General features: G+C 47.1%; 1 protein-coding gene across 1 annotated transcript in view; it reads right to left on the bottom strand.

Annotated features, from left to right (window-relative positions):
- Window positions 1-932: 932 nt before the first annotated feature.
- TNFRSF11A (TNF receptor superfamily member 11a) overlaps window positions 933-9,343 on the bottom strand; it is a 58,836-nt gene continuing 50,425 nt past the window's right edge. The window contains exon 10 of the mRNA XM_040984677.1: window positions 933-1,264. Within this exon, the coding sequence (XP_040840611.1) occupies window positions 933-1,264 (332 nt within the window). The remainder of the gene's footprint in view (window positions 1,265-9,343) is intronic.

Genomic DNA, 9,343 nt, shown 5'->3' with positions numbered 1-9,343 from the left:
CCAGAACAAGAATGCCACACTGCCCAGCTCGGGTTTTCAGAGCCTTTCTTCCCACGTACCTTTTGCCTCTGCCAGCGAGGACAGATAAACCATGTGGGCACACAGGTATGCACAAACTTAAAAACATTCAGTAGGAAAAAACACACACAAACACAAGTGGTTCTCTTGTGTCTTTCATTCAGAAAAATGAAGACACAGAATATTTTCCAGAAAATTACTGTTGCTCCACTCAGTCCTGCCCGTTGCTCCAGGCTTCCCCTAGCCAACCTCCAGCAGAAAGCACTTGGGCACGTGCCCAGGGAAGCCGGCCCCAGCACACTGCGGGCAGGGGCGCAAAAGCTGCGAGGACACTGTCACTTTGAAAGAATTTTTGAGGGGAGGGGAATCTTTCAGTATGTTGTTTTTGTTCTTGTTTTTATTTTGGAGTGAGAAAAAAGTAAAAGCAAAAAAGAGGGGAAAATATCAAGACATATGATGACATATAAATATGGGGATGGGACAGAGACACAGCCCTCAACAGAAATCATAAGCAATAGAGGACACTGCTCTTGCACTGAGCATGGGGAATGGGACCAGTGAGGACAAAACCGCAGAAGCACTTAGAACAAAAGGCGGAGACCGACGGCGAGAGGGCGTGTACCTGCACTGTGGGTTGACCAGGGCTTTGGGGAACCGGCGAGCGGTCCTAACACCTTTACTTCTGAGGAGAGCAAGGGGGCAGACGATGTCAGCCATCTCCGTGAGTGTACCGGTGCTTGGCAGTGTCACAAGAGAAGATGGAGGGGACCGCAGGCCGCTTCTGCCCCAGGCGCGGGGCTGCGAGGGCTCCCTGCAGGTGCAGGTGAGCGCCGCGCTGGCAGCAGCAGGTGGAGGACAGGAAGGACCGCCCGCAGGGTGACACCAGCGTTGGATGCAGACTCCCAAGGCCCCGCTCAGGCTTCGGCCTGGCCCTGTTCCTGCACCGGCCTTGAGGCCTTCTCGGGTCCAGGCGCGCCCTGCTCCTGCAGCCCCGCGCTGCCGCCGGGCCACAGCTCGGGGCCCGCGCCCGGGTCTGCAAAGCGCGGGCCGTTGCCGGCGAAGGAGTCGCGGCGCGCCAGGGTCTCCTCCTGCACCGGGCGGCCCACGGGCTCTGCGGCCGCGCCCCCCGGCCCCGGCGTGCCCTCCTGCGAGGTCTGACTGACGTAGACCACGATGATGTCGCCTTTGAAGTTCATCACTTGCCCGCTGGAAATGAACGTGGAGTTACTGTTCCCAGTCACATTTCCTACAGGAGAGGGGGAGAGAACACGCAAAGGTTGAGTTGGCGGTTCCTGGTCTTGGGAACTTGGACTTGGGAGAGGACATCCCCAGGGCACCCGCTCCCCTGTGGGGTGCTGCTTCGGTGGTTAGGGTGCAGCGGAGCCTCCAGCTGAGGTTGAGGGAGGATGAGGATGGCGAAGAATGAGACTCAAGATAGCGAGCCCACCGGAAATGTCGAATCTCGAACAGGACTCTGAAGTGACAAAGCCTGGACCCGACATCTGAGTCTCCCAGGGAAACTCCATGAGGCCCTCAACAGCACTTAAAAACAAACAAAGCAAAACAACAAGTAACCATATTTTTAAACCCTTGGAAAAATAGGAAAAAAAGAATCAGATAACTCAAATGGAAAGATGAATGCTCTGAAGAACATCTGGACCTCGAAGGTGGCCCTTCGTCCCTTGGGGGCTGGGTCACTTCCTTGGCGGTGATTGGAAGCAGCTGGCCTTTAATAACGAATGCTTAGAAAACCAAATAGAACGTTCCAGAAACATCCGCAGATCCGCTACCTCTGGTTATTCTTTCCACTTAGAGATAGACGAGAAAGGGCTGGGCCACACACCAAGTGGTTTCAGCCACTCCCTGCCATGTGGCCTCACATTCTTTGGCTGGGGCCGCAAATATCAAACTGCTCTGCTTCCTCACTTCTTTGCACTGTGACCCAGCGCCACAACGATTTACACATATAAAATGCTGTTTGTGTCACCTCTGCACAACAAGAGATCTTCACCACACTTGGGAAGGCATGTTTGGACGGCTGACTAAGCAGGCACAAACGACAGATGCAAAGGCTGGGGCACATGGAGAAGCCATGGAAACATGATTTGTAGTTGTGGGCAACGAATCAAAACTCATGCAGGGACGTCCGTCTTATGCCATTTCTCCCACGTCAGTTAGACTGGGGACACAGTGGTGAGGATTTATTTACCTAATAATCCCTGACCGTGAGGAAGGCCAGCTGGCATGTCCTTGTATAACAGGCCTGAGGTCCTCTGATCCCTCTGCAACAGACCGTAAGTGCTCACAATGCACAGCGAACTCTAAGCGGCTTACACACTCTACTCTAGCAAGTTTATGCTTTTATGCTCCCACTAGTTACCAAGTTATTTCTTATGTTTTTACCAAACTCTGAAGCAACTACTATGCAAAACAGTCAAATGTATGCATAAAAGGGGGGATGTTTCTATGAAAACTAAAGTGGATGCTTAGCAAGGACCCAAATAAAAATAAGTTTCTTAAAAAAAATCATACAAAGAGAAAAAAATAAAACACCAACTGCCACCTGCTGGCCTGTGTGATTCTGTGAACGGAATCACAGTTAAAACAAACACACTATCAAAACAAGGGATAAAACAATGAGAAAAATGAGCAGTTGAGAAGGACTGTGCTTCCCAAATTTGGTGAATATCTGTAACTTCTCATTCCACATTAAAGCTATGGAAACTGGAAATTAAGATGGAGTGGTGAATGTAGAAAGGCCTCATGGGAAACTATAATCAGACAACATAGTAGCTTTATACTAAAAAGAATCCGTGTATAGCTGCAGGTTATACAACTTTTAAAGTTCTAAAAATATTTCAGATAGGTTAAACAAAAAATATTTCAGATAGGAACTTGCCAATGATCCATTCAAATAATGGACCAGAAGCTTCTACCGCGGGAGTAGATTAAGCGAACACAACAACACAGGAAGTCTCTATTCCAAGGACAGCCGGTTGGCTAATGTCACGGAGTCCAAGTAACAAATCAATATTTACATACTGCAAACATTCTAGCTAAAACATGCTATGCTTATTTAATAAACCCATAATTTTAACTTGTTCAGAAGTATGATTTTTGTTAGATTAGTTCCCCTGCTTTTCTTTTTTTTTTTTTTACTATTACATCATTAGCTGCTAGCTCTTAATATAAAATGAACCCAGCAAAGGGAATCTGGAGCCACCTGCTTGATGCACTTGTGGCTTTTGATTGAATCACATCTCTTTTATTCTCCTCACTTTTAGATTAATCTGTCTGTATCATGATATACAGGCATCCTCTTACACACCAAGATTTTGAGTAAAACTCTTTTATCTTGACAGTTTTATCACATATTACTGCCTCATGGCAACCATATTTTTGATACTAATAGTCTCAAAATTCCACAGGACCTATATTCATTCCAATTTTTATCTTTTTTTTAGAAAATGGAGCTCAAATTATTTTTGCATAAGTGATGTATTGAAGCACTCCAGGATCCTCTGAGTCATAGATTGGATGAAGAACATTCTTGGAGGGCCATTGCAAGTGATGAAGGGTAAAAGCAAGGGCTTTGAACTCCTGACATTTCGAATGTAAAGAAAAGTTACCTCGAAGGAGTATGAGATCCTCAAACAAGGCTATTCATGGGTTTTTCAAAGCTGTAGTTAATGACCCAACAGCCTTTGATCAAGTTCGTGCAAGCTGACTTTGAGTGACAGAAAACTGGTACCAATGACTTTTTTTTTTGAGTTCTGCTGATCTATGACAATGAGTGGTAGTTCCTCAGTGGCAAGGGGTGGCAGTGTTTAGGGCTCAGCCAGGTTAGGCTAAATGTTCTGCCAGCATTGTCCATTGTCTTGAAATGCCCAGTAGCTTTTTTTTTTTTTTAAGATTTATTTTTATTGGAAAGGCAGATTTACAGAGAGAAGGAGACAGAGAAAGATCTTTCATCTGCTGCTCATTCCCCAAGTGGCCGCAATGGCCAGAGCTGCACCTATCCAAAGCCAGGAGCCAGAAGCTTCTTTTGGGTTTCATAAACAGGTACAGGATCCCAAGGCCTTGGCCGTCCTCTACTGCTCTCCCAGGCCACAAGCAGAGAGCTGGATGGGAAGTGGAGCGGCTGGGCCATAAGCTAACATTCATTTAGCTTGTGCGCACTGAGGATTTAACCATCACATTGGGCCCTCCTAGTAGTTCTTTTTTTTTTTTTTAAAGATTTATTTTTATTATTTTTTATTGGAAAGGCGGATATACAGAGAGGAGAGACAGAGAGGAAGATCTTCCGTCCGATGATTCACTCCCCAAGTGAGCCGCAACGGGCCGATACTATGCCGATCCGAAGCCAGGAGCCTCTTCCAGGTCTCCCACACGGGTGCAGGGTCCCAAAGCTTTGGGCCGTCCTCGACTGCTTTCCTGGGCCACAGGCAGGGAGCTGGAAGGGAAGCGGGGCTGCCGGGATTAGAACCTGCGCCCATATGGGATCCCGGGCGTGCAAGGCGAGGACTTAACCACTTGCGCCACCGCGCCGGGCCCTCCTAGTAGTTCTTGTACCGCAAGGACCACACGGCTCCCCTTCTCACTGGTTATGATATTATGTGCTAATCCTGAGGGCTACAGGAAACCCTTAGGAACATAGCTCTGGGGTTTTTCTCTCATGAATGCTGTCTGTCAATCATATTTTTACTACTAATAAACTCAATATTCAATGTTGAATTCAATATTCAGGACAACACTGAGGTGTGGAGGCTAGGCACTAGCACTCTTTTTTTTTTTGTATGATTCAGTTATTTTTATTTGAAAGGGAGAACTATAGAGAATGAGAGATCTTCCATGTATTGGTTCACTCCCCACATAGCCTCAACAGCCACAGCAGAGTCAGTCCAAAGCTGGGAACCAGGAACTTCTTCTAGGTCACCCATGTGGCGAGACTCGGCCCATCCTCTGATCCTTTCTCAGGTCATTAGCAGGGAGCTGGACTGGAAGTGGAGCAGCCAGGAATTGAACCAGCACTCAAACAGGACTGGTACTGCAGGTAGATTAACCTGCTATGCCATGGTGCTGGTCCCCTGCTACCCATAACACATAGATCCTAGGGTATATCTGACATATTTTCAGCTTTCTGGGAGAACTGCCGACTGTCCCTCTGGGTCTACCAACTTCATCAACTCCACCTTCAATGTTGTGACTACAGTTTTCTAGTTTCGGTTTAACTATGGCTGACTTGCCAAGCACGCCTTAAGTGCAGAATGCTTTTAGAGTTTCATTCCCCTCATCTCTCAGAGTTGCATCCTCCTCCTCAACTTTAATAGCAAAAGATTATTTTACCATTTCATTTTTTGAGATATTACAAAACACAATGATTTTTTTTCTTCTTCTTTTTAAAGAGATTTCTTTTTTTATGGGAAAGTCAGATATACAGCAAGGACTTTAGCTGCTAGGCTACCATGCCAGGGCCACACACAGTGGTTTTCAAAAAAGAATTCATCCTTATCAAGATATATTTTTTTTTTACTTTTGCCCCCAGCATAATGTTTGAAGCTTCACATTCAACAAGATTAGCTCACACGCACAGGATTGGACCCACTCAGCCCAGCCACACACTGGGTGGGAACAGAGGGCCTGCGTGTTCTAGAATGATCTCCTTGTTGTTAGCAATCCCTATGCTTGAGCTTTAGTTGGCTTCCTTCCCAGAGGGAAAAATGAGTTTGAGTTAAGTACAGTTAGATGAAGACAGCATCCACTACAATAGGAGTGATCAAAACACACTTCAGGGGCTGGCATGGTGGTGTAGCATGCTGAGCGTCTGCCTGCAGCACTGGCATCCCATATGGATGATGGCTCTAGTCCTGGCTGCTCCTGCCCTAATCCAGTTTCCTGCTTATGACCTGGGAAAGCAGAGGAAGATGGCTCAAATCCCTTGGCCCCTGCATCTGTGTGGGAGACCTGAAAGAAGCTCTGGCTCCTGGTCTCAGATTGGCTCAGCTCCAACTATTGTGGTCATTTGGAGAGTGAACCAGTAGATGGAAGATCTTTTTCCTGATCTCTCCTTCTTTGTAAATCTACCTTTTTAATTAAAAAAAAAAAATCTTTAAAAAAGAAAAAAAAGTAGAAAAGAAAAACATACTCCAGGGGCTAGTGTTGTGGTTATAGGGGTAAACCTGTAATGCCAGCATCCCATTTGGGCCCTAGTTTAAGTCTCAGCTGCTCCACTTCTGATCCAGCTCCCTCTTAATGGCCCGGGAAAGGATCAGAAGATGGGCTGAGTCCTTGGCTCTACGTGCCCACAGGGGAGATTGAGAAGAAGCTCCTGGCTTCAGACCAGCCCAGCTCCAGCTGTTGCAGCCATTTGAGCAGTGAACCAGTGGATAGAAGATCGCTCTTTCCCTCCTCACTGTCTGTAACTCTGCCTTTTGAATAAATTGATCTTAACAACCAAGAAAGGGAAAGGAAGGAAGAGCAGCACCCCGCCCAGGGTGTGTGTCCCAGCCAGGTCACCTGCCCTGCAAACGCTGACTCTACACTCACACGTTCAAGGTTGACTGCTCATTCTCTTCCTGTCCACTGACTGACAGCGTTTTGTTTCCATGGTTTTCCATAATCTACACTCACTGGATTGTCTCATAGCATCATCAACATCAGTGTGGCCTTTCCATCTCACATGAGCGGACGTGATTGAGTAGTGACTACAGAGAAGGAGGCGCTGATGGCCTGCCTGAGCACAGGAGGTTTTGCAAAAATTCAGGCAGGATGGAGGTTTACAGCAGGGGCCGAAAGGCCCTTGTCTCAACAAGGCCTTCACTGTGGCGAGATTTTGGAACAAACCACTTAACCACAGTCCAGACCTAGACACCAATTTACTCATAACAACATCAGCATCAACTATGAAGCCATGCTACCCTGGCAGGGTGTGGTTGCATAGAGAAGGCACATAACATGGAGCTGTTAAATAAATGAACAGTGCATGGATACCCAGCAGGACAGTGAAAGGAGACAGTGAAGAATCAGTGGCGATGCAGGGATGGCACTACCGTGAACAAAGAGACTGCAGAAAAAGCCAGAACAGCTCTGCCTCTCCATCCCTACCTCGCTGGGGGATCCCGGCCATCTTGAAGGCTACAGGGGCACTTTCTTCTGGAAATCCAACCAAAGTTTATTTCCTTTCCTGAAACTCTCAATCCCTCTGACTGCCTTTGGTTAGAATATTTATCTGTTACAAGGCAGCACTTGGGCATGGTCTCATTTCTCATTCTGCTAGCCAGCTGGGAGGGGAATGTAGCTCTGGCTCAAATCAAGTCCTTTTTTTTTTTTTAAAGCTTTATTTATTTTTATTACAAAGTCAGATATACAGAGAGGAGGAGAAACAGAGAGGAAGATCTTCCATCCAATGATTCACTCCCCAAATGACTGCAACGGCCAGTGCTGTGCTAATCCGGAGCCAGGATCCAGGAACCTCCTCCAGTTCTCCCACATGGTTGCAGGGTCCCAAGGCTTTGGGCTGCCCTTGACTGCTTTCTCAGGCCACAAGCAGGGAGCTAGATGGAAAGTGGAGCTGCCGGGATTAGAACCGGTGCCCATATGGGATCCCAGCGTGTTCAAGGCGAGGACTTTAGCTGCTAGGCCCCAGGCCCAGGCCCAGAAATCAAGTCTTACAGATGGCAAGGTCATGTGCTGGTGACATCCACAGGCCACCATAGTGGCAAGCTGCATGAGCAGATGCTTGCTGTGGGGACTGCTTTTCTGGCTGGTTGCCATGCTTTCTGTAGTTGACAAATGCCCCTGAAAGGTTAACTTTGCAGTGAGTGCCAAAGAACCCAGGCATGTTATACCATTGGGGGGAGGCACCTGCTGCTTGGGTGCTGGAGAAGGGGCTTTATAAAAGGGGGGGATTTGGAGCAGTCTTACCCAAGATGCCCTGCAAAGGCCTGAGGCTTAGAAGAATGAAGACAAGCTGCAGACAGACAGAAAACATCTGCGAATGTCACATACAAAGAACTCCAAACATTCAGTAGTAAGAAAACAAGCAACCTGATTTTTAAAGATGGGCCAAAGATTTTGACAACTCACTGGAGAAGATACACAGATGGCAAACGGGCATCTACAGGCACTCTACCATACAGCATCACAAGGAGATGCCACGACACACCTGTTGGAGTGGCCAGACGCCAGAACACAGACACCACCAAATGCTCGGGAGGGCTGCAGCACCAGGAGTATTCCGCCATCGCTGGTGTGAAAGCAAAATGGGACAGGCAGCTTGGAAGTCAGCATGGCAGGTTTGGTTTTGTTTAGTTTTAAGATGAATTTGTTTTTTATTGGAAAGGCAGATTTATAGAGTAAAGTGGAGCAGCTGGGACACAAACCAGTGTCCATATGGGATCCAGCCACATGTAAAATGGGAATTTAGCCGCTGAACAATTGTGCCAGGCCCCAGGGTGGCAATTTTTACAAAACAAAACGCACTCTCAATATGGAATCCGGTAATCCAATGCCTAGGCATTTGCCCAAAGGAGGTGAAAACTGGCATCCACACATGAGTGTTAATAGCAGCTTTACTCAGAATCGCCAAACTTGGATGCAGCCAACAGTCGTCCAGTAGGTAAATGGATTCACCAGCACATCTAGATGATGGAATATTATTTAGTGTGAAGAAATGACTTATCAAGTCACAAAAAGACATGGAAGAAAGCTGATGCCAATGTGGCACTGGTATTGTGGCACAGTGGGTAAAGTGGATGATATCCGGCTCTGTAAACTTGTCCAGACCCATTGGATGTTCAACACAGAGTGGGCCCTGATGTGAGGATTCGGGTCCAACGAGTGTAACAAGTGCCCCACTCTGAGGGCTATACCTTTGGCTCAATCTTGCTTTGAACCTAAAATTGTTCTAAAATTAACATTTGTATATCTTTTTTTTTAAAGATTTATTTTATTTTTATTGGAAAGTCAGATATACAAAGGGAAGGAGAGACAGAGAGGAAGATCTTCCGTCCGATGATTCACTCCCTAAGTGAATGCAACGACCGGGGCTATGCCGAGCTGAAGCCAGGATCCAGGAACTTCCTCCAGGTCTCCCACGTGGGTGCAGGGTCCCAAGGCTTTGGGCTGTCCTCAACTGTTTTCCCAGGCTACAAGCAAGGAGCTGGATGGGAAGTGGAGCTGCCGGGATTAGAACCGGCGCCAATATGGGATCCTGGCACATTCAAGGTGAGGACTTTAGCCACTAGGCCACAGCGCCGGGCCCGTTAAAAATATTAACATTTATATATCTTAATCTCTGAGATGTTTATATGACTCTTAGTTCAGG

This window comes from Ochotona curzoniae, unplaced genomic scaffold (genome assembly GCF_017591425.1).
Source record: "Ochotona curzoniae isolate NIBS_2020 unplaced genomic scaffold, NIBS_Ocur_1.0 contig_43, whole genome shotgun sequence".
In the NCBI taxonomy this organism is placed as follows: Eukaryota; Metazoa; Chordata; class Mammalia; order Lagomorpha; family Ochotonidae; genus Ochotona; species Ochotona curzoniae.
The sequence above is the reverse complement of the archived record's forward strand: the minus strand, read 5'-3'. Positions and strand labels throughout refer to the sequence as shown.